Source organism: Falco naumanni, chromosome 10, assembly GCF_017639655.2.
Source record: "Falco naumanni isolate bFalNau1 chromosome 10, bFalNau1.pat, whole genome shotgun sequence".
NCBI classification, from domain to species: Eukaryota; Metazoa; Chordata; class Aves; order Falconiformes; family Falconidae; genus Falco; species Falco naumanni.
The window spans coordinates 3,926,290-3,952,556 of NC_054063.1; the positions used below are offsets into that span (position 1 = coordinate 3,926,290).

The 26,267-nt window shown below is 41.8% G+C and overlaps 1 protein-coding gene across 4 annotated transcripts in view; it reads right to left on the minus strand.

Annotated features, from left to right (window-relative positions):
* The window catches only part of LRRC56 (leucine rich repeat containing 56), a 65,416-nt gene that overhangs the window by 20,534 nt on the left and 18,615 nt on the right, over window positions 1–26,267 (minus strand). For 3 of the 4 annotated variants that reach the window (XM_040609479.1, XM_040609478.1, XM_040609480.1), the window contains 2 exons: window positions 22,593–22,680; window positions 15,612–15,672 (listed from right to left, as the gene is read on the minus strand). The exons of the other annotated variant lie outside the window; for it this stretch is intronic. In XM_040609479.1, coding sequence (XP_040465413.1) covers window positions 15,612–15,672; window positions 22,593–22,680 — 149 coding nt within the window. The remainder of the gene's footprint in view (window positions 1–15,611; window positions 15,673–22,592; window positions 22,681–26,267) is intronic. 4 annotated transcript variants of the gene reach the window in all.

Genomic DNA, 26,267 nt, shown 5'->3' on the forward strand with positions numbered 1-26,267 from the left:
AGAGAACTTAAGAGCTTGCAAGAGATGGGAGTGCCTCCTCTGGGACCAGCTCTCCTGCATCTGGCATGTCCGCTTTGGAGGGGGTCAGAGCAAAGCGAGGAGCTGTGTGAGCACGCATGGCCGCTGTGTGCGTGCAAGTGTGCACACGGGTATGTTTTCATTTATGTTGAGTGCAGAGGGTCAGATCAGCCCAAACCGGGTAGATGTATCTCATGACTTTTAAACAAGAAATGGAATTAATGGGAATCTGCAGTAATAACTTACCAGGGTAAATTAATATAATAATAAACTCTCCATTTACCAGGGTAGTAAGAGGAAAAATCCACTATAATTATACATGTAGCGTAACAAAACACACCCCTCGCACAAACAAAATCATTGACTGAGACTGTAATTAATGATATGCATCTCAAAGACCAGAACCCTTCTGCATTAGGCATGATAGAAACTATAGAAAATGACAGCATCTATTCCAAAAATAGGGTAGAGAATATGGGAGAGAAGTTTGAAGCTGAAATAGGAAAAAGATGAGACATTGTAGAAAGCTGGTGGCATCTGGTCATCTGACGCAGCACGGGAGCACCCCAGTGATGTACAAACAACAAAGAGCATACAGAAGGAACTGGAGGACACCGTAGAGGAGACGTAGCTCCCATTAATATACACAGCAAATAATTCCAGTAGACAAGTGTCTTGTCCTGAGTGACGTGGAAGCCAGGAACTTCACAGAAAGGGCAAGGAATTAATAGGCAAAGCAATTCTATAACCTCCTCACTTCTGCTACGGTTCGTGCAGGTCAGGTTTGAAGCAGAGAGACAGAGACGGGAACGCGTACGTCATATCTTTGGTTGTGATAAACAGGATTACAGCCTCTGAGGTTGCCAAACCAGTGTCCTGCAGAGAAATTACTCCACACACACCTACGCACTTGCCTGTACAACATGCACTGACTAACAGATTATTGCTTTAGTATCCAGAAGTGCCAAGAAACCAACACAGGCTCCCCCAGTTTCACCTTGAACCCAGAAACTTGCATTTACAATTGATTTAAAAAAAAATGATATTCATAGGCTAAAGGTTTGAAACCTGGTTTTCAACTATCTCTAGATACTGCTGCAGGGATGGGAACTCATCAAAACAGCTCTGTGTTTCTGTGAGGGTCTTGGCAACACACTCCCCACTTCTGCATGACCATTTCGGATTTTTTCCCATGAAATCTGACGCTCCCATCTTGTCATCACTCCCCCAGAGCGGGGGGAGAGCTGAGGGGCAAGGAACAGTTTGGCTTACAACACCTAATAACAAGTTTGAGAAATAACGCGTTCTTCCGTTAATCCAACATCCTTGTTCTTCAGGGATTGATTCACTCCAGCCAAAATTTTACTGGATGGAGACCAGACCTAGAGAGCCAAATCCTGTTCTGGGTTTCACAATAAATCCTGAATAGCTCCACTGAGCTCAAGCTACCCAGTAAACACAACAGCATAACCCTGAACACGTTCATCAGCTTGAAAACCATAGTTTCTTTTGGAAGCTGGTTTCAAACCATTCGCCTAGCAATAAAACACTAAATCCACTGAACTTGCAAGCAGTATCTCGAAGACCACATGCATCTGTTGAATAAATCTTCAGTAGCAATCCATCTAAAATAGCCGTTGATGCAGATATTTATTTTTAAATATCACTCTGAAAACAAAGGCATTGGTAATCGAAGAGATTTAGATTTTAAGAGAGTGACAAAACTACAGTCTTAAAAAGTAAAGAGAATGGGGGGGTGGAATCTTGTCTCTGATCTACAGAAATCCAGTTGAATTTATCAAGCCGCACTGTGATAACAGTGATCTGGTCCATATGTCAGCACACAATGGTTTCGTTGTACAGATAATTCTGACATCAGAAGCAAAAACTTTTAAAGCCTGAATGTTATTTAAATCAGTAACATATGTTCTAATAGGAAGCTTACATAATAGTTTCATTGTACTCTCAAATAACTGTAAAGTATTCAAAACGGCAAAACTGATTGTATGCATGTGTTGCTCGTACTTGATCAAATCCATGACACAGCCCCCAACTCCGTAAGCAGCGCTAAGGCCGTGTCCTTATGTCCCTGCAGTGTCCTTTCACGCTTGAAAAAATGGTCATACCAACGTGAAGACCTGACTTGCTTTCCAGTATTGCAGCCTTGGATGGTATTGTACTTCCTCATCCAAATTCAAGCAGCAATACGTTGGCTTGTGTGTCCCCTGTCCTGCACCTCCTGCAGCCACGGCACACAGGTTGCCTTTAGCATCATACGCTCCTTTGTGCAAGCATGAACCGCTGCCCTAGGGGTAAGATAACAAGGCTGGTGTCCCATCTTTTGCAGCCAGAAGCCTGCTTTTAGGCTGCAATGCCATGGAAAAGTAGCACCTAATATTCTGGCCTCCGTCTTCCTTCTGAGCTGTGCGGCTTTTTCACTGGAAAGGTTCCTAACCCTGTTGAGACATGTTGTTGGAGACTTCAAAAACTAAGCAAAAAAGACTTCGCTAGGCAATTCGCAACTCATAAGCTTAAACACATCAGAGGAAGACAACTGTGTTTTAGGTTGAACAGAAAGTATGTATTTACCAAAGGTCTTTTTAAATAACAAGCATGTCTACGAAATTCCGTTTTCATAACTCCTTTTTACATGCAAATGAAGAATTTCTGTGTGAATGAAAAGTTGCTGCTGCCAAAGGTCTTTGTAGTAGGGTGTCTCTCTTGTCCCATCTTTTTGTGGCAACCTCCATGTGAATAAGAAGCTGTTTTCCAAGTGGGCTACTGCGCTGATGCCACTGGCAATATTTCTCCCAATAAAATGATTCCACTCTTTTATTCCAGGCTGGGGTTTTATTTTGTTGGTTAGTTGCTTTTAAGTTTCAAGTTTGGAAAGGGGAAAACGTCCAGCACATTGCTTTTTTTCACCTGTGGATCTCTGCCTCAGGCTTTGCGGACAGCAAACCCCATCTCTGGGGAGAAAACGCAGCTCCCCTGGTGCTGCACAAGGGGTAAATCAGGGAGAGCACTCCGGGTCCTGCACTTTGTCCAGCCTGTGACTCTGCTTCACCTTCTCAGCTTCGTTATGCCACAGCGTGAGCCAGCTGCCGCAGCTTTCCTGGGCTTGCTAAAGCAAATTGCAATTATCAAGGAGCCACGTGCTTTTGGCCAGCACTTTCTCTGAAGCGAAAGCCTGAAAACAAGGACAGGAGGAGACTACCTGGCTGCAGCAGTCAAAACCAACAACTGTTCAAGGCAGTTTGGTTGTTGTCCAGGCATGAAGGCAGAGCCCGCGCTGGTGCTCCTGGTAGAGTACTTGGGCTCTGCCACGGACACGGCTGCGACCAGCACTTTGACCAGAGACACTGCATGAAAATCCTTGTTCTACTAACGGCAGTGCCAAACCTCCCCCTGCCTTCAGTGGGGCTGAGACCTTCTCCTCCGGTGCCGGCAGGTGAGGATGGCAGGAGATGGAGATAGGAGACAGGAGGTGACAACAGGGAAGGAATCCAACCCTAACGAGATACAGCTCTGGGCCATTCCTGACTTCTAACATTTCCACTCGTATTGTTGTTTCTCGCTGCCTCATTGAACTCACTGCAGCAACTGCAATATTACACTATGCTACTTGCAAGCACTTTATTTTCCATGTCAGATTATACCTCATTTAAACCAAAAGTGCTTGCTGAGACCAAGAGGAGAGAGGTAGCTGTAAATGAAATCGAGTGCTGCTAAACACGCTTCTGTAACTAGTCAATCATGTTTCAGTTAACGCAGATGTTTACTTCTGTTAAAGTTAATACACATGAAACTTAGCTTTAGTTTCAAGTACTCTCATTTTTAGTTGCTGTCAAAAAACCTGGAGCAGAATAATGGGCTTGATCAACGTTGATGTACTCAGAGTCAGGAACAGCAATTCCCTAACACACGAACATACAGCGTGTGTGGGAAGGATAATGTAATTTTGTGTTAATTTCCTTTTGATCATTAAAACTGCTTGTCAGCTTAGTTAAAACTGGTAGTGTTTTAACGATGAAAGATCAGTTGCTTTAACTCAGCTCCCACAATTTGGAAGGAGCAGGGGTTGCCAAAGTGCGGTTCTGTGGGCCAAGACCTGCCCTTGATCTTTTTTTTTTTTTTCCACCCTACTCCAGCTCCCACCCTTGGCATGAAGCTGCGCCCCAGAGATGCTGTGGAAACCCAGTACGCTGTGCTGCATCTCACCGGGTGCGTTACATCTTCCACAAGAGCAGGAGAATTTTCAAATAGGATAAAGTTGAGACACACAGTAAATAAAACTCTCACACCCACATATTCATTGCCCCTCAATTTAGCCCCAGAGCTACTGACAGTTCCTATAGCTTTGGCAATCGTTCATTTTCATTGTTGAAAGTTTACATACAAAAAAAATAAAGGATAATGAAACTGTGGTTACAGAATGAGTTATTTACATTGAGGGAATGAATCCCACAGCTCTTTAAAATTTCCTGCATGAACAACTTTTCAGTCTCCCACATGTTGTGTGCCTGTTTCACAGTATGTTCCAGGTCTGAGCTTTGGCAGAGTAAGACAGATATATTGCAACTTTGATTTAATATAGATCTCATCCTTCAAAATGAACACTCAAAACTTTTAATGCTGCAGGGTAAACAGAAGGAATATTCTGTAAAAGATCCAAATCAGCTGACAGATTCAGCGGTGTTAAGACACACACCACAAAAAAAGCCCCCCCAACCTCTTTTTCCGAGTACCAGAAAAAATGGAATTCTAGATTAATTGACCACACAGAACTAAAAAAATGGATCAGCTGTGAGTTGCTATTCAATTTTTGTCATAGTAATGGCTATAGCTTCCACTGAAAAAAACTCCACTTGCAATACTGCAGAAATGGGTTGTTATGAAAACAGAGAAAATGTAATTTAAAATTATTTAGTCTGAATGTACAGTGGCAGGAAAGCAGGTTCTTGAGATTCTTTAAATCTGGCACATTTGTATGACACTAATGATTTTCTCCTGTGGCTGACGGTAGCTTCTTCTTTGTACCTTTTCCTTCCTTTTCTAATCTATGTATATATACAATAAGAAAACAGGAAAAATACCGAAGCTTGCAAGGAAGAGATACAGGTACATTTTAGACCTGTGAATGGCTGGCAAACACCACTTGATTTCTTCCAAATTTCTTTTCTCTCTCAGCCTCTAATATTCACCCTGGATTTGGCATGATAGACTTGACTCTGCATGTCCTGAGCCAACACTTTGTCTTTAAACAATACCTTCAAGGAAGACTTCGCTTGTACTGGCCTCCAGATGTTCTACAGCAAGCAAACAAGATGCAGAAGACAAGCTTGGGGGACCTCAGAGCCCGTCACCCTGACTACTGAGGCAGATCAGACCTTATAGATTTCCATACTAAGGGTGTTACTACAAGACAGAACCTGCAAGTTTATTTCACAGTACCCCAGTAGAGCTCTCAAATCTGGAGCAGGTGTGCTCATCGGCTGTATAGCAAATGCCACACCCCATTCTTTGGCTTCATTCAAACGAATTCCCACTCCAGGGGGATCTAGCAGTAGATGTTGAAATGTGTCTCCAGTCATGGAGATGAACTTTATGGCAGAAGTGCAAATCCTCATGAGGGCTCTCAGCTGCCAGAGATGCCACTGATCAGCTCCACTGATCATCCTGTGTGAGCAGACTAGTTGTTCTAGCTCCCCAGTGCCCTCCTGCCAAGAAAAGTCCCAGGAGGCCTGCATAAACAATTTCAGAGGCACTCACGCAAAATTCTCCCACCCATCTTGGTCAAGTTCTGGAGGCAATGGTAGCTGCCACCCATGAGTAACAAACTGTTCCTTTATAGACTAATTTGCAATGGATCCTTTGCAAAAGTAACTAAGTGCCCACAGTCTCCCCAAAACGGCACACAGTCTTTGTGCGAGAGAAACGCATAAGACAGACTTCCAAGTAGCTCATGAGTTGGGATAAACCCCTTCGTGGCTATGATTTATACTGGTTTTGAGAAAAGCAATTCTACTACCTTGAGCTGGCTGGCTACTGGCTATAAAGTAAGGGAACATATCCCCCAAAAAGCTGCAGAACGTCACATCACCCACTACCTGCCACATTATTCAACAGTGGACGCTCACACCATGGATCTCAGTGGCTCTGCGTACCTCTCCAGTGAAAATAAAGGTTTTCAGTCAACATACCTATCAATTTTTACATAAGCTAACTCAGAGACATTGTACAAACTACCTGGTATCACTGTTAAGTATAGACTGTAGGAAATGAGGTAACTATTTCACAAGGCACAAATATACGGACATACAGTCTCCTTTCAAACCCTGTTGAGACTAACATTTCTTCTGCACCATTAAGTTAGCTTGGGAATGCAAAAAGGAAAAAAACCCTCTGTGAGATGGCTATGAGTGGTATTTAATATTAATGAGTGTATGAGGTAGAGAGAGATGACTCCCCCTAATTATAATGCTTTGTGAGCTTAAAAGTAAATACCAGTTAATCTAAACTATTTAATAAAAAATAATGACATTCTTGAAATCAAAAAAACCCACAATCCACCCAGAAAAAAAATGCGCTTTTAACTTAGTAGGAAGAATCATTGCATACTGCAGTTTAGAGCAAATACTAAGAATATACAGAATTTGCTTATTGACATAGATGAACCTTACAGAAGGTCCTTTTGACAATGGTGGCTGTATTGCTTAAACACATAAGAGTGATAAAATAAGACTGATTATAAAAATAAGCACATTTTCAAATATTTTTAAAACCCTCAAGTATGACTTAGCAACTATATTTTAATGTGTTTATTTTATAAAGGTTAAAATTTATGCTACTGATTCTTACTAATTCTAGGGTTAAAATTTAACATGTGGCAATAAATTCTTCAATTTAAGAAGCTCTTAGGGAACAAATGTTATGTTTTAAAACTATGTCTACCTTGGGATGCTAAGGACAAGAACATAAAAAAAAAAAAAGTCTGTGGGACCTTAATAGGGATAATTATTATAATTATAAACAAGGGCAAGTTGAACTAAACAACACTAAGCAGAGTAAACCAAACCTCTGTAAATTCTTGCCTATGGTGAGATGAAGCAGTAGAAAGTGGAACGGTAGGACTGTGAGGCTGGTGAAGTTCAAGCCAGAAGCTGCCACAAATGGTCTTTCAAACGTGCAATCATTCATAAAACTTCTGTTACCAGCAGTGGGTGGTAGGTTTCAGTATCAGGCCTGTTTTCAAGTTCTCACCTCTAGAATATGAACACACAGTGCAGCTCAAGGCAAAGGGGGAAGAACATGCATGCATTATACCTGCTGATGGAATCGCAAACTTCACCTCCTAAAACACAAAGGCATCTCTGTATTTCTTTTTGCAGGTATTCTTCCACCCCTGAGAGGCCTCATGCACCCTGTAAAGATCTCAGGACAGAAGGATAAAACTTTGCCAAACAGCAAATCAGAAATAAATCTAGAGAAAAAGAAGTGTGCACGTATTTTATGGGAAAAAGAGCAACAGGTCCTTTGTGGGCAGTAACGTGTCCACAGAAAATAAGAAAAACTAAATCAACTCCTGCATATAAGGTATTTTCTAGAAATTAAATTATATAAACTGATCATACACTGAAATTCTATTTATTTCTTCATTGTTTATTCATATTGCTTGGCAGTTACCAACTGATGAATACAACCACATAGTTTAATTTCCCATCCAACCTGACTCTCCCTTTTTTAAAATCAGCGCTCACCTTGCATTTCAAGGACATAATTTCCCACTGAATATAATTATTTTCAATAAAAAAAAAAAAAAAAAAAAAAACCAAAGAAAACAAAAAAACAAACAAGCTGCAGACAAGCAACTCTCTTGTAGGAGAGAACCAAACCAACCTACAAAGCCATTAAACTAATGCTAAAATTATTTTCCTACCTATTACCATGAAGACAAGCCTTCCACAGCTGGTTAGCTCCACTGGCAATGGGCTAATTCCTACTGCTTCCCAACCCAGTTCTTTGGGTTTTCTCAGACAACAATTATAATCACTCTTTCTCATCACTAAAATGAACATTTAGGAGTACATTTTCATAACTGATCCCTGACATTGACAGCTGAAACAGAGCAGCTGCAAACCATAATACCCAGGCATGTAAGTACTTATTGGCTGGCAGAAATCAGCTATTACCAACGTTTTTATTTATCATATTACAGTAGCCATCCAAAACATGTAAGTGAGATCACGATCCCATTAGGCAAAGCCTTGTACATAACTCATTCAAAAGACTGTCTGCTCCAGAGTAACGTATAAAGTAAACAACTGAGGCTGAAAATACAGCAGATTTCTACAGCTAACGCAGGATGCTGCAGAAACAAGAGCTAACCCAGGAGCCGAGTCCTGTTTCTGAAGTCCTGGCCCAGTGGCTCAGCCACAAAGCCCAGTCTTGCCACAGCCCAGTCAGCTACAAAGCCTCTAGTCCTTGCCATTGCTATCTCCAGTCGGTTCAAAGAGTAAAGCTGCCCCTGTAATCCCAGAGACTGGAATCAGGTGTGCTGATGGACCCCATCAAAGTTCTTCATTCACTAAAAGCAATTTGTGCAGCTTAAGTAATTACTACTTGTAAACAAACAGCATTTCTAAGACCAGAACACCAATGAATACAGGATTTCAGAGGTTCCCTTTGGAAATGGCGAAAGCTTTTACCTACTTGTTTTCTTGATGAAGGAAAGGAAAGGAGCAATGGTGTGCAGAGGGGGAGAGCCAGGGATTTATGTGGCTTTTGCAGGTGTGGATGCATGCACTTGTTTCTGCTCGCTGACCTTGAAACGGTAAGGGCTGGATTCTTCCCATGGGACAGTCTACCCTCAAACACCAGAGGAGGAATGCAGGACATCTCTATCCCTCAGACCTTCTCACAAGAAGGGAAAAGTTGAGAAGTGTCCACCATCTCCCCTCCAGTCCCCTGCCCCACTGGACCACACCGTCCTACCAGCACATCCGCAGCTCAGGGAGTGCTTGCTTTGAGATGAGCCTCATCTCCTGGCTGGACAACACCAAATGAAGGTGGACCCCAGAGAAAATTGTACATGGAAGAGGTTTGAGGGCTTCATGTCAACAAGCCTAGGCTCCAGCAGAGGTATTTGCTACTCCAATATACAACAGAGCTATGTTAGCAAGGCAGTGGCTGAGGCAGCGATAAAGAGAAGCAGAACTCTCGTCTCGGACAGGTGCCTGGCATGAGAAAACATCCTGAAAAGTTACTTTTTACCAAATGTACTCAAAAGTGGTGTGTCTATTCAGATGGTTAGCAGAGAAAGGGCACAACTATTCATTAAATGATGGGCTTACCTTACCTTGCAGATGTTTAATGGCAGATTTGCTGCACACATTGTCCACTATTTATTTACTTTGCTATTTCACTAGCCACATGCATGCTGCAAAAAGTGTTGTGGTCTCCGATGATCCTCTTATAATTTTCATGCCCTGTATTGTAGCGCAGCTTGGATCACAAGATAGAAACACCATAGCTGTCTCCCTAGGGGAAGAAATCTACCTCTGTGGAACTGCTCAGGTGACAATGAGAGCAGATTCTCTCTGCTCCAAGGTGGGATGGATGCACGAGATCTTCCCCACCGACCCTGTCAGGACCAGGAGACTTAAACTTGGAGCTGCAATGGTAGGACCTGCCTCATAACCCTGTTCCTTACAGGTATGCTCTGTACCTGACAGCCTGGAATAGGTGGCAGGGGAGTTTCAGCTCAGGAAGGCTGTATAAAACGTAGTGCTGAAGGCAAGAGCCACGGAAAGACACTGCAAGGCCACGAACATGTTTTGGTGTCCTCTGCACTTGCTGCAGAACGGAGCCCGAGGTCCAGAACTGCAACGGCGCATTTGTGCAGAAAACAAGTTCCGCTTCCCTTGCTGGCGAATCAGCCCGTCAGACTCCCTGATATCTAACGTCATAAACGCGCTCACACTCTCTACCTTGGGCAATTGACCCGGTGAAATTAAACCAAGGAAAATCAGAAGCATTACGTTACCTTCCTTGTCAAGGGAGAGCTAGGCAGCTCAGAGGGGTCTACCCACAACAGGTAAATGGGCAAAGCAATCAGACTTCCCTATGCCTAATGCAGACGAGCTAAGTGTGCTTTACTGAAAATAATCCCCTCAACTAAAAGTAGCTGTATTTCTATCCCCAAACCATTATTTTTTATTAATAATAAGAATGTCCTTAAACTTGTCAATGCTAAATAAAACCTGAGGTCACAGCAAGTTGGCCAATGTTTGTAATATTCCCAGGTATCTGCAGGTATTAATACAGAGAAGACTCATTAATACAGAGATTAAGACTCAATTCAAATGCTTTCCTAGCTCCTGGCAAGCACCCAAAGTCCTCAAAGAATATGTTCTTAAGATAGGCTTCATAGCAACTTTAACTGCTGAAGGCCTTTCGGGCTGGCTACAAGAAAAAAGGAACAACAGAAACACTTCCTAAAGAAACTAGCTTGCATTTACAATTAAATGCTTTCCTTATCCAGAAAAGCAAATGTCGAAGTAAACAGTGATGCTATGGGCACTGAAATTTGGACATAAAGAGATTCACCAAATCAAAGCAGTGGTTCTCCTGACTGCATGTGTGAGTACAGCCTAGAGCAAGAGCACCCTGACCCCTAATTAAACACCGTGAGCAACTACTGTAATATAAATAAATCATCTGTTGACAAACATTTGCATCTTTAATGCAAAGTAACTGAATTGATTTTAGAAAATATTTTGGGATCTTATCTATCATAAAAGCAATCCTGATCCTTGTTGCACAAAACTCCTTGCATTTACATGCAGTACTTATGTTATACGCACCAGACAGTAACCTAGTAATTGCAAAAAATTAGAAATGACCGGCAGAAGGACAAGCAAACTGGAGAGCAAAAAAGAGCAAGGAAAGGGATAAGTAAAAATTACAGGGAAAAAACAAACTTAAGGGAATGATGCCCCTGAATTTCTTCTGCTTGAGAGAAAACTATCAAACAAATGCTGGGTGCCTAGAGATGCTATCAGCAACACATCAAATTTTGGGCTGATCACTGTCATGGCTCAGTGTAACTTGGTCTAGATCCAGCAAAGCACTTGGACTGATGTTCAATTTTCAGCTTGTGAGCAGTTCCACTGAATTCAGACTTCTTGTGATTTTAAGAGGTGAGCGTTTGCTTCAACTCTTTGTTGAATAAGTACTGAGGAGTAATATTGCTAAGTTCAATTTCCTAAACATCCTGATTCAGGTCTCAAAAACATTTTCAAAAATTGGTTTAAAGCCCTTGCCCTCAATTAAGAATGAATTAGTTTGGCTCTGGTTTCTTAAAGTCATGAAATGATGGGTAAAATCCTTACTCAAATCACCCCGCTCACAATTTCAGTTATTTTTTCATAGTCAAGAGGGCTTGAAATTTCCCAAAAAGTGAATATGGAGATTCTTGTGTAGCTAGTCTTGTCCCCAGGAGCTGGTGTTAAAAAAAAATAAAATATCAGAACTCTATCCTAGGGCTCATAAAAGCGTGAGAACTGTTGAATTTGAATGTCCTCTGCACCTTGCTCACTTGAGCCTTCAGGACAGCGGTCTCATTTCCAGCCTCCCATGATGACTTTACTGACCCAAACAGACCAGGAATTACCGTCCTCTTCTTCCGAATGACCCTTTTGCAATAGAGGAAGAGCAATTTCACAACTGCATGCAATGCAGACTGCAGCAAAGAAACGTTAACTCTCACCTGGATGAGGGAAATCTGCTTTCCTTTCCCTATATACCTCGCCCTTTTGTCCCCACATTCTGCAGTTTCTGCATTTCATCTCACTTAAAATATAATAACCTCTTTCCATTACAAGCAGTTGCTTCAGTAGCCCTGGGAGCAGACCAGTCTTCTGCTGGCTGCGATGTGTAGAGCTGAATGTGAGGAAATGAACTTCTAGTGAAACAGCTGGTGAAACAGCTTCTGCTATAAACTTCTAAGAACCAGTTCCTGAGATGCCCCTATCTGATTTAAAAGCCCTTTCATAAAGATACCTGTCTCACATTTTTAAACAGATCTTTTCATTCAGCCCTGAACTGAGAATAAAAGCAATCTGATAAAAAATACATAGGCTGAATGCCAAAGCAGAAGTAGTAATTCATTGGCCTTGAAATATAGTTCTTTTACTGGAAACGTTACAAAGACGAGGACCATGTGTCATCACAAAAAAAAGGCAGCTTTTAACAGGCACTCTTCAGAATAGTCTCCACGTTTCATCCTCAATTATCAGTTCATAAATCTAGAATTTCTTAGCTGCTAGCAGATGGGTGAAGGTCACCAAATAAGGACCTCATAAAATTAGTGCGATTTAGAAAATTAGCAACAATCTGAACTGATTTCTTTCCACAGTACGCTGGATTTTCCAGAGCCATTCCCCTTTAGCAAAGGACCAGCAGAAAACTAAAACCCAGAAACAGCCAAAAAAGAAATTCCCATTCAACTGCCAAGATGGATTATCTGCAAATAAACTTGGATATATTTCCCTTATGGATTTAATTAAATAGTTGATAATGAAGTCTTGGAGGCGTGCTACTCCGGCAGACATGCTCCAGAGTGAAGGATTGTGCCGAGGGACCACGGGGAGCTTTCTGTGAACCAGCAAACCAAGAAGCAAGGGCAGAGATTGAGAGGGGGTGCCCTGGGGCTCCCCGTTAGAGCAGGGAGCATCGGGACCCTGATGAGCAGCAGCTCTGGCTCAGCGAAGGCAGGGCCAGGAGTGAAGGTGGCCAAACCCCTACATATGAAAAAGTAGCCCCTCCAGGAACGTGAGTGTCCAGGAGTGTGGCACATCAGCCAGGGCATGGCATGGCACATCAGCCAGGGCACGACGTGGCAAGGCAGTTTGCACGGGGAGGCACCATCCTCCTGACTGCTCAAAGAGGCAAGCTCCAGCAGTGGTCATTGTGTACCCCCCACCGAGATGAAACCTAGCTGTGGTTTCCACTTGGCCAGAAGGCATGTGGCGACCTGGAGCTCCCACGCAAGTACGCAGCTGCCCAGGTGACTGCAGGGAGTGCCTGAGCCTGTCACTGCTACTGGAGGGCAGCGTGGGACGTGTGACTGGGTAGATGACCTGCTCTGTAACTAAAGTCAGGATCATAAATCCCTATTTTGACATCTCCCTATATGCACTTTCCTAGCAAGAGAATTCTTCTCACATTTTCAAACTGAAAAAAAGATGTTTTAATTCCATTTCATCCTGAAATAATTACTCTGCAAGACAGAACAAAACAGAAATAAAGTGACAAAAAGCAAGTTTCCCATCTTAATTACCCACTCATGCATACACACTGACAGTCTTTTGTTCATACTAATGCACCATAATACATTTTTTTCATGTTAATATAGCATGAAAAGAATGTCTGCTTTTAACATCCAGAGTATATACGAAACACCTTCTATCTTTTGCCTGCTTTTCTGCCTTTACCTTCTTTTCAGTAAACAGCAATCTTCCAGTCTGTCCTTACGAGACGTTTCCTGCTATCTGCCACCTATTTTCAAATCACAACCACAACGATTCTGACCTTATGGCTGAGAAAATCTGTGGGAATTACTTCCAGTGAGAAGGAAGAACATCCCTTCCATCATCCTCAAAAACCTCAGCTGCAAGGGCTTGGTCAAACACAATGAAATAAACCCTTTTTGGACAGAATTCAAACATCAAGTTTAATTCAAGAATAAGACTGCTAAACATTTTTGAGTAAATGGCAACAGCCTGCTAGAATGGAACTATGTTACGTTAGTTCTAGCAGACATCACTACTGCTGTGACAGCAATGTTGCTTTAAAAGGCATTAAATTGACATGGTGCAGACATCCAAAAATAAAGTTCAAGCATCCAGGCTGTGCTTGCATGGGCTGTGCCCTTAAGTGATCTGTGTTTATCAGTGACCCATTGTGAAAGATGGGAAATGATAAAGGAAAGCTGCTGCTCTAACTATACCGACTGAGTTCTGGGAGAGCTAACAGGGTCTTCTTTACCTATTCCCCAATAATTGCATTTAACTGGTGTACAGAAAGCATACTTATTTAAAGGAAAAGCAGGGAGCTTCTTGGGGTTCATGTGTCTGGGAAGTGTCACAATATTAGACCTGATATTCAAGGCAAAACATATTTATGTTCTAGCTGATCAAATCAAAACTCAGCTTGAGACCACACGTTACCTGCATCAAGGACCACAAGGATGTCAGGCCACAGAAAATGGTTTGCTAAATCTTTTCATGACAGAAGTTAGAGTCTCAGTACAACGGGGCGTGCAAAATCCTACTAAAGCTGTAAGTCAAACTAAACAGTTTAGTTTTCCTGAACTGCATCCTGTATTCAATACCAACAGAACTGGTCAAAACATTTTCCATTGACACATTTTAAAAGAATACGGATTTTCGACCAAACAAAAAGCCTCTTTTTAATTTTTTTCCTTTTAATGTAATAAAACGTCTTTTGTTATTGTCAAAAATAGATTGTTTTTCACCCATTACTTACTCCTCCATTGCAATAATGGAGCAATTTCATGCTTATGACCTTGGCTGTTTGCCATTAAAATAATTGCAGCAATGTAGAATCACCACTTTTCCACGTTATGGACTAGAAGGTGGGAAAAAAATATTCAGACTGCAAATACTTTGTCCCGTCACCAGAACAAGGAAAAATAAAGATCAAAGTGTCACAACTGATGTTCATTAGCTACTGTAGTGATAATGCATGAGACCAAGAAGAATTTATTGCTGTTTCCCATCAGGGACCATGTTCTCTTTAACAAGAATTATCAAAATCACTATTCCCCCCGCCCATTTAGCAGACGGACATACAAAGCCAGAGAGCAGTCCTGTTCACCACTAAGGTGGCATTTTACACAGCCCTTTACTGATATGAACTGTACTTTTCTATTATGTATTAATTACCAAGGATAATACAGGTATCAGCCCAGGAGAGAGAAGACAGCTCTGCCTCCTCATTGCGATGGTTTTCACTTCTACCTTCCCAACCTGCCAACCTCCCAGCTCTCTAGGAGAAAACACGTGATGCTTTCATGGAGCTTAGCAAGCCAGAGACACGCAGTCTTCACAGCAGGTCTCATAAACCCAACTTCATTGACTTCAATGAAGCCAAAGTGATTTTCATCAGCTGAGGAACTGGTCTGACCCGTATAGAACAGGCTACTGTGCACAATAAAAGCCCAAAGGCTGAAACGCTCTGAAATCTGAGCACCTAGACAAAGATAAGAGGCAAATTTCTAGCTCCTTTCAAATTTGTTACAAATTTCCAGGGACTTCAGCATAACAGGAACTTCCTTCGTGGCAGCCTGGGGCTAATTCATTGGCACCATTGCAGCTACACTCATTTATTCCAGCTCTGGTCTGTCCTTAAGCTTATATAGTTGCAGAGCGTATATTCATGACCTAATCCATTATCATGGCATGGGGAAATGGAAGAAATGAAAGTAGCACAAATGAAGATTTTATCACTTAAATAAAATTGAGGGCTGTTATTCTTTATGTTTATTTCAGTTATCATTCATGTCTTACCTCACGGACACAAGCAAACTATTGTTCAACTTCAGTTCTCTCAGATTAGGTAGATAGGCACCTACGGGAATAGAATAAAGAATCACTCTGCAGACCTAGGAGTAAAGGAAACCTCTGACAATTAAAAGTCGAAGCATCTAATTTTACATGCATTTTTTACCTGTTTCTGCCAGATCTGTGCTGGACCTCTTCTAAGAAAAATTAACGAGATTATTTCACTCAAAAAATATTTCACTCTTTGCATTTTTGAAACATATACGTATTGTCTGCATGACCGTCCAATTATAATTTTTGGAACCCCTCCATGACAATTCTGATACAGCATCTTTCCAGACAGACAACAGCAGAAACTGGCTTGGTGGGTGACTGTTTCCTTTGGTCCGATTCCCAACCCTTATTGACTATTAACTGAGTGATATTCCAACGAGGTACGGGGTGCTTTAGAGTATAGCATTCATGACCTCCGATTTCTACATAATGCTCTTGTTTCTCTCCCCCCAATTTTTTTTTCTACCTATTTAATGGCAAGTAGTGATGGACTTATTCGATATACAGCCAGGTAACACTTATTCAAAATGTAATTTTGAGTCAAACAACAAAGGCATAATTTCCCATGTCACAACACCACCTGTTATAGTTCAGAGGTCCCCAAAACACTACTTACATTTTGCTAAGCATTGCCTTCGCCTTTTGATTTTCTGGATGTGATCTATTGTTTACTATTCAATTGTACAAGCTTCATATCTATGAAAACCTCAGTACTCTCTAGTTATTACTTTGATTAATGCTTCTTTCTGTTCCTAAGATTTGCCTTTTTGGATGCTTCTACAGGTATCTCCGAACCAAAATCATAGACCAAATCCCTCCAAGCTAACGGAATAATTTGGACATAAGCTCAAATCCCAGGAAACATTTCCTATTGACAACAGCAAACTTTACCCATTCCCACTAGTAGAGTTTGGCCATGGCTGACAAGGATCCTCCAGTATAACATGCAACCATGTAGAGGTAATACCAATTTTAGACAAACTGGATCATTACTAAAACATTAAAATCTGTTCTCAGAAAATATTTTTATGAGTCCTCTGAGTAATCTCTCTCTGGCAAGGGTTACTTAGCAGTGTCCAGAAGGACATTATTCCAGCTCTTTGCAAAAAATCAAAACAAAAGAAAAAAAGAAAAAGAAAAAAGAAAAGGGAGTGGGATCTCAAAAGCAAACAGAAAAGGTCACGTTGTTCATCCCATTTCCCCAAACAGAACAAGAGCGTTTACGGCAAAAACATTTTAATAAATCATGTTTTAGTAGAAGCATTAGCTATACCTAATGCTATTTGGGAGTGATCATAACACACGTATTGATCTTCATGCTATACTGCAAATATTTAACTCCATGTCTTTGCAAAGCTCCTCAAAAAATACTAAAGATTCAAAACACATTGTGAATTTTTAAGCCTTTTTTTAAATCATTTTCCATAATACATTAAAACTGTAGCAGAAATTATAACACACTGTCCTCATCCTGCAGAGCATGCTTTCTGAAGTCAAACAAGTTTTATGAAGTATGGCAACAAAATAATTTGGAGTCACAAAGACTTCCTCACATGTAATCCACGTACTAAGAATTTGATCTGCCCGCCCCCCCCGTCAAAAAAAAAAATAAAACAACCAGAATCTAGATTTCAAAAAATTGCTATCACATTTCTGATAAGAAACCTGAAGCACAGAGAGATGAAATTACTTCTCCCAAAGCATTAAAGGAAAGAAGAAGAAGAAGGATGCAGCAGCCCCTCCAGTCCCAGCACAGCAGTGGGTAATAGCCTTGCCAGGGATTCAACCCGAGAGGTTGAAGAGTTACCAAGCAAAGGCTATTGCAACGCATTACAAAGCAAATGAGGTTTAAAAACTATTAAGCAGAAAATTTGAATGAGAAGTCAAGAAGCCGAGCTCAAGAGAAATGGAGAGACTTGCTCAAGAAAAAGCTTTCCACTAAATGCATTTAGGGTTGGTTCAGGGGGAAAAAAAAAAGAAAAAAAAAAAGACTATTAAAGGATTCAAAGAGGCAGGGTGACAGGCTGACGATACAATTTTCACATCTGGTTATTTCATTATTGTAACCTGATCCTCCATCTCAGCCATTTTATTGTATTTTGGCACAATCTGTCCCTGGGAACTTGTAGGGTGTTAAGCTCTAATGTGCTGTTTACTAGACTGAAATAAAAGTATACTATGTGCAGTGGTGCAAAATTCTGCCAAGAAGACTTTTGCAATATATTTCTGCAGGTTCTTCCCTCCCTTAAGTTTTATATTCTACATATAATTATTAGTTGGTGCTAAGAATTCGTTGTCCATTTGACTTTGCTGTTTTTTATAGTCCTAATTCCTTATATATAGATTAGAGACTGGAAGACTATGTTGAGAAGAGAAAATCTTAAAATGAAGGTGACAAAATAAGAGATCTATCCAAATGTAACAACATACTTCTAATTTTCTTATTTTTAACCCTCACGGCATGTTTCCTTAGAGCAAGGACACAATTTATTCTTAAACTAACATAAAAATACTATAAAATATCAATAAATATTAACTTCTAATATTAATTTTTAAAGTACAAAAAATATATTCCTCATCCTGCCTTCAGATTGTATAATTTTGATTTCTAAAACTCAGAACGATCCAGAAAAATGCTGATGACTGCAGTACAAGGCTGAGAATTCAGAATGGCAAGCTATGTTATCTCATCTGTCTACAATTCCCTTTCACTAAATACCCTTTTTGTTATACGGCTCTGAAATTACTAAGCACCAACAATGTACTAGTGTTAAACTATTCCACTGTACTACCCTAGTGGAACAAAACTAAATGAAGAGCAGAAAGAAATCAGAGTATAAGGTAGGCGAATAAAAGTGATATGTGCACACTCAACAACATTGCCTTAAGTGCTGCACTTGACAAGCAGGGTAGCGATGCAGATGTTTTTCTGAGCTGCCTTGGTACAGCAGGTGGCATTTAGATACCTGACCAGAAGTAAGGAGAAAACAGGCAAGATGCTGATTTTATTATATTCTACAAGCTACAACACTTGTAGCACTTGTTGTTTACATTCGGATGTATTCTTTAGGTAGCATCACGTATCTTGGGTTTATATTGTTAACAAAAAATCACCATGCCTTGACTCCTTAACCCTCTGGAATACGGACTAGTGAAAAACATACACAAGAAAAATATTACTGAAATGACTGACAAATACTTGCCTTGGCAACAGGCAACCTACATGTTTTGTTGATCCAACAGTACAAAACAGGCATGCGAACGCAGGCTGCACTCTTCTAGCAAGAGCAACCTATGTACATTAAACAGGCTGTTTAATTGCCTTAAGCTGTGTAAGTCAGTCAGTCAAGTACTTACTTGGTCAAGTTATTTCCATACATGTTCTAAATAGACATTTTTGCACATGTCTGGGGTGAACTGGGCAATGCCACTGGAGATAAGACCGCAGCACTTGCAGGCAAACCCCGGCTAGCTGCAGTCTAGCTAATTGAGGTGAGAATCTCACAAAAAAAAAACCAAACTACCCTATCAGTGCAGGGTTTAACATACGCTCACTGCCCCAGTACAAACCTGTGACTCCTGGAGAGCCTGCCCAAGCCCTGCTGCAGTGGGTGCTGTGGCACCTTCTCAGCGAGGCTTGTCGGAACCAGCCAAACCAAGACCAGTGTGTGCAGGACTCCTGCCTCCAGCCTCTGCACCGGCTTCCCGACCACACAAGCTCCTGCCACTGCAATGCTGGCTGCCGACAAACATGTCCCAGCTTCCCATCAGGGATACTGACAAATGGAGCAAAAGGAAAGAGAGACGATGACCCTGTGTGAAAAATAACACGTGCCTGCCTCTGAAACTTCAGCAGAGCTTTTCCTTGATAAAATGCATGCAAGGAAAGCGGCAGTCTCCAGACACGTAATCAACTTAGCCTGGCCACCAGCAGGCAACAATTCAATAAGTACCAGCGAAGAGCACTGTGGGTAACGTGATTTGTAGCTATTAAAATCACTTAGAAAGAAGAGAACTATGTAGTGTCTTAAATGACTCTACCCCACCATCACTTTCAACAGGAATTTCTACGAGTCAGTCATGAATGCGGTCCCAGATCTGTCAGCAATCAAAACTGAAGGGCTAAGCTAATGAAAAGGAAATACTCCATCTGTTTGAGTATGAACCGAAGCCTACACGCAGCTGAAGAGCACAGAACTCATGTCCCAAATCCGCAAAGCTGGATACAAGGCTTGCCAGGACGGGTCAGTGTTTTGCCTGTCGCTCAGCAAGGTGCACTGAAAACAAACAGCTAGAGCTTTCAGCAATTACCTCGAGCCCTGCTAAGGCTCAGATGCACGCTCCGGCATGAAGCCCTTCCTTAATTTTAAGCCTGGTCACATGAAAATATTTTAATATCGGTCTTTTCATGTTTTAGCCCACACCCACACCTAAGAAATATAACTGTTCCTCCCCACCGTGTCACACCATTGTACTGAGGCTGACCTGACGAACCAGGAAAGGTTAGCAGGACGGTGCTTTAAAGTTTAGCACATCCCCAAGTGGAATGCTTGTAAGAAAAACCTCAAGCAACGTGTTTTAAATCACTCTGGAAATCTTGCTAAAGGAGATGTGGGCCCTCAATGCTTGTGTTACAGCCTGTGTACAGCTGTAAACACCAAAACATTTCTCAAGTGGAAATTATGGTGTAAATTTGGGGTTCAAGTGCTGCAAGGTTCTGGGTGACCCAGAACTATGCACAGTCTAGTAACTTGCAACTCCTTTACCTGGCCATTTAAGAGATTGCACAGCTTCTATCTTTACACATAAACACAGTTAAACCAGTATTGTTTACTCAGTGCAAGCTGATCATCCAAACAAGTAGTTCCTTGATGATAAAGATGCTTTTACCCATCTTCTGCAACTACGGGATACAGTGAAAGCAAGGTTAAATGATTTGATATGGCTATACAGAAAGCTAATTAGGTTTGGAATGCAAACAGAAACACCACATTGCAGAGCGGTCCAGGCTGGAGGGGACAGCCAGAGCTCTCAAGCCCAGACTCCTGCTCAGAGTTAAGTCTTCTGTGAGATCAGACCAGGGTGCTCAGGTCTTCACCCAGGTAGATGATTTGTAAGGTCCCTTCCAACCCAAACTGTTCTATGATTTAATGATTCTGTCATTCCATCTGGTCTGGTTCTTACCCTACTCCTTCCCTCAGGCTATTTATCCAGACCCCTGTGAGCAGAGACCAGGTCAGCAGCACAGTTTCAGGGGCAGGCAGCTGGTGAGGAGCATGCAATGAGCCCAACACCTTCAGCAGCAGTCTGGCTTACACCATTCACCCTGAAGGTGCAAACTGCCCTGCAATACCCCAAAAGAAGGCCTTACTCCATGCCCCTAAAAATCAGATGTGAAAAAAAGACCTGCAAGGAACTGATGATCACTGGAAGCATTAAGTAGCAAATTTTCTGCCCTAGCCACCTGCTGACATTTGCAAAGAAATTTTCATGGGATAGAAATTCAGAAATGCATTTAAAAAAAAAAAAAAAGACAGAAGGCAATTCAGGATGGTCTTCATGTTCTGTTATTCTCAAAAGCAGTGGGGACCTGCAGCTGCTGGTTTTTGTAGCTCTCAAGAAAGAGCCAACTCTTGGTGCAAATGGTGTGACACAAACAAGACAGAAATCGTTCACAACATGGGAATAGTGCTCCATATTCTGTAAAAGTTGCAAAATCCTAACCAGGGGGAGCAGAAAGAAAGGGATTGATTCCAGTAATGGAAAGGAAAGTACAGAGTGAAAAATGTGAAAGACTTTGCTGGCTTGTCACAGCTAATATAAAATGGCATAGGAATGGCAGCACCACTTTCGAGCACTGTAGAAATGGCATAATGAGATTACCTTAACTGGAGGAAATATGACTGACCAGATTATGATCTCTGAAAGAAACGGACGTAATTTACCTTGTATTATCAAATGCCTATCAGAAAGAGACCTATTTACGAAATAAACAGAATAACTAATACAAAGTGGGTTTATAATTCAAGACAAAAGCCCCCTTCACTGTACTTGCTTAACCATTCTTGACAAATTGACATCGAAAGACCCACTAAAGCTGGTATCGGCTGTTACATTACAGTCACTGCACATGAAAATGAACTGCTTGGCTGAAAATACCAGCATATGCTTCTGGGGACGTGACTCCTTTTGGCACGAAAAATAATACCCCGCAGTAGTTACTCAGCTTCAACACAGCAGAAGATGGGCTTGGTTGCAATGGGAATCCACAGGACAGAAAATGACTGCCAGTACTGGAAAAAAGGAAGGTTTCATATTCTCAGTGTTAACTCTGTTACAGAGGGAATTCCTTTGGAACTTCCTTACTTCCCCAGTGCAGCAATGACACAGAAATGTATCAGAAGCATTAGGGCTGTTTGGCACTCATCAAAAAGACGTATCTATAGGACTTTGCTCCAGCACATCATCTGGCAGAGCTCGATGAGGCAGTACGGGATGCAAAGACAGGCTGCTGGCAGCACGAGCAGCCTGATACCACTAGCAATTTCTCAGCCACAGGGAAATCTTACAGTGGAGAGAAACTGAACTTTGGCTACTATTTTGCTAGAGTAGTGCCATATACTCTAGAGGACAAGGTAACCAGTAAATGCGGATTCAGGGCCTAGAGGCATGTCATTCAGAAATTCATTCAAACTAATTGGCTTTAGACAGAAGTGGTGTCACTCACCCCATTGCCATTATTTTCAGTCCTATTTAGACCCTCAGAGAAGAAAACAGAGATCAAGGAGTGAGAGATACCAGGGAGACGATGTTTCAAGAGCTCTTGAGCAGGACAGTACTTTACACCGGCCATTGGTTTCCAAGTTCCCAGTCCTGCTTCAAGACATGACAAAGGAAATTTTGATACAGTGAGAAGAAGTTAAATTTTCTTACCAAAGTTCCCCAAGCTGTTCTCTCTTGTATCTACTCGCATCTCTAGGACCTTCACTTGCTGCAGATCATCTACCCCTGCCAAAACTTTCTGTAAAGATAAGCAAACATATATGCAATAAACTAGGTGGCACAGGAGCAAAAAGGTGTAGAAAGGCTTTCAATCAGTGCTTTGTCAACATGTACTCCAGGTCATAATGGCTAGATGTGTAATAACATTTAAACAAATGCAATATTCAAAGATCTTTCTTCCTCATAGATCTGAATTATTCTAGTCTCACATAACTTCTGCATTGCTTAAGGAGTCAGGGCTGAGGGTTACATTCAAGCTGCAGATCAACAACAGACCTACATGGCAATTAGTTTAATGTAAACAGTATGTCCATGCTTTAAGATTTGCCTAAATCTTGTAGTAAACCTCAGCAGATTGGTAATCAAAAAGGCACTAGGTAGTAAAACTCAACAAAACACACTGTTTAGCCTTTTAACCCAGAATCATGAAAAGAAAACATGAGTTTACCTGAAGCAGCCCACTTTTCTGAAAGACATCAACACTAATTATAAGAATTACAGATTCTTTTGAAAAGTTCTATGCAATACAAATAAAAGTCTCCAAAATCTTCCATTGTTTTTGCAAAATCTGAGTAATAGCATCAGCCACTGCATTAAGCAAGGGGGGAGTGTATGTGAATGCAGGATCTCTCCTAATATCCTAAAGTCTATATTGGTACATACACATAGATTTCACCTTGGCAGAGGTAAGCAGGAGGATAAAAACAAGGAGACACTATATACAGAGGAGAAAGAGAAGCTCTAGGACAGCCAGTGAAAACTAGAGCAATGCTGTGAAGTCCTAAGACACCAGGCTGCAATTCCAGAAGCAGCTGAAGCGATCTCACGTTACCACTGCTCTCATCCCCTATTCCTTCCTGCTATGACCTTGCTCCTCTCTCCCCAGCTTCGCTCATCCAGGCTACACGTCCCACCACCTCCTATGCATCTGCTTTAGGTGCTCAGTGGATCCTTCCATGCACAAATTCAACAAAACAAACCAAGAGGGAACTGTATCCTTTCTTCCTGATGGGTTAGCTGTTCATGGAGGAGTCTGAAACACCCCTTGAGCGATGAGAAATGAGGCTTTTGCGTCACAATAACTGCCTGAAAGAGTTGATACCACGCATAGTGATACAACTATGTATATAATATAAATAATTTTCACCTTTCTGTGCCAAAAGAGTTAGGACATGGGGCTAAAAAAAGTCCACTTCAAAGAAATGGCTTACCCTGGCATCAGTGTCTCCTCCTCAATGATGCAATCAACAGCACGGGTTGGAAGAATTATTGTCACCTGCCTTTTGTCCCTCTATTTAAGCTGAAGGCAGGAAGTCATTCAAAGACCTCCACCTACAGGGGACAAGTTTTCTTACTCTTAAAAAGTTACAGCATTCTTCAGTTTGTTTAATAAGGCGGAAATTATTCATTAGAAGGGAATGTGCAAGACCACGTCTGTTTATGAGTTTTGGGCAGAAAAAAATAACCAGAAGAACATCCAGTTAATTTTGCAGGGAAAATGGTGGTTGCGACATTCCCGCTCATCATGTAAAATTTGTATTGCGTACAAGTGACTACAACTTCATTTACTCTGATGGTTCCACACCCTCTTAGAAACAAAGGCTCCAATGCAAGTCTGAGTTTAAGTGAGACAACAGTTTAAAAAGACATGGTTTCCTGAAAAGGCTGAGTATCCCTCCTTGAAAAACTGGCTCCCTTTGTAAGGTCTTCACTTGGACTCCTAAGAAACAGAATCATCCAAAATCTTCAACTGCTTTTGAATTGTCTTTAAAACACCATGTTTAAAATTAATTTTTTTTAAACTGATTTTAAGCATGCTGAACCCAAGAAAGCTTCTAGACTTTCTTGCCTTGCCACTAGCATATGAAAAACAAAGGTCTGAGGTGAAAACTTGGGAGTCCCCAATGACATCCAGAAATATACTTTCTATCTCTCAATGCAGCCACCAGAAAAACAGTTTTGCTCCTGCAAAGAAGGCAAGCTTACAAACTACAGGCTGCTTTCTGCCCCCAGTATACACAAGATCCCTCGCTGCAATACAGTTTGCAGTAATCCTTTTCAGCAGATGACACTGTCTGTCATATAGCACGAGGGTACGTGTGAAATGAGAGCTAGCTGATGTCCTGGCACGCAACCATGCACTCTGATAGCTGGACTTGGACACAGGCTTACTGTCATTAAAGGAAGCTTCTTCTGAAAAATATCTGCCCCCTCCCCATCAAAACAGTCTTAAGAGCCTACATCATTAGAAGGCAGACCAGGAAGAAGTCTCAGAATAAGTCATAAGCTTAGGGTCATTCATATGCTTTGTCAGTAGTGTAGCAGAAGGTCCTGGCATTGCAAGGAGCCTCTGCATTTCTCCTTTGCTGTCTGCAAGTTCCCTGCATGCTGTTCGTCCCACTACTGTAACCTAGACAGCCTCCTTTCACAGTTCTGCTCCTTGCTCTCCTCTTTCAAAATCCAAGCATAGGAACTGCACAAAGTTATATTCACTCCTCATCCAGGGTTCCCTGTTCCTTTTCCTCATACCAGGGATTACCAGTGGGCCTCTTTGCCCTCCTTTTCCTCTTCCAGAGCCACCATTTGTACTTTTTCTCCTGTCTGAAAGATGAGCTGCTTAACACATCCATATTTTGTACTGCAACAGACAGAGCTGTGGCTCCAGTGCTGGGAAGGGTTATTGGCTCCCATCACCAGCTATTTGAAATATAGACAGCTGCCTTGAAGCATGTGCTAACCAGATGCGACAAGACTCCATGTGTTCCCCACTTCCCTGTTCTGCTTTTTCAAGCATCTCTGTGAAAATCACTGTCCTTCCATCTGTTGATGCCAAGGTGAAGCTCAGAGAGTTTGGAACCGATTGGCTGTAGGATGCAAAAGCTATCATACTACATGAAGGAAACAAGAAATGCTTTGAGGTTGAGGATATGAGCTCATTTCAAGGCACTAGAAGCAGAGAGACCCCAGGTGTTGACTGCAAACTAGTTAGCAAGCAAAAGGCCAGGGCGGCAGTTCAAGAGAAGGTTACATGGTGAATGGTTCCCGTGAAAGACAGTTAGGACACTCCTACTCCCCAGACACCTTTCTTGGTATATTGGTGCAGCTGGAAGCGTGATGTGTCTTGTTTGACAGCTAAAATTCTGGCACCAGGAACAGAGGAGACTTAGGGAAGGACACAAACATTTAAACAAGATAACAGATGTTTAGCAGGATCTCCCTTTCATCTTGCTGTTTAATGTCAAAGCACAGCAGCCTTCATCACAATTTGAAAGGAGGGCTATTTAGGAAGAATTTTGCTGCTATTGGGTAGCAAAAGAAAAAAAAAAAAATCATGGCCAAACACACTGAAGGCATCATCAACTTGGACAGAAATGTCTGGCACCACTTGGGTAGAACTGATGCTAAGGAGTGCTGCATCTCTTTGTTCCTAGGGCCATGCCAGGTCTAGGACAGGCTTCTGCCCTGGTCCAGAGGTGTCCCACTGTGACTCCAGGTAATGAGTGCCCTCCCACAGCGCTGCTCTGACAGCCAGGGACAGAACTCCTCTCTGCCTGTGCCCCAGGGAATGCTTACAGCCTTGAAGGTACTGTGCCTCTAGGGATTTCT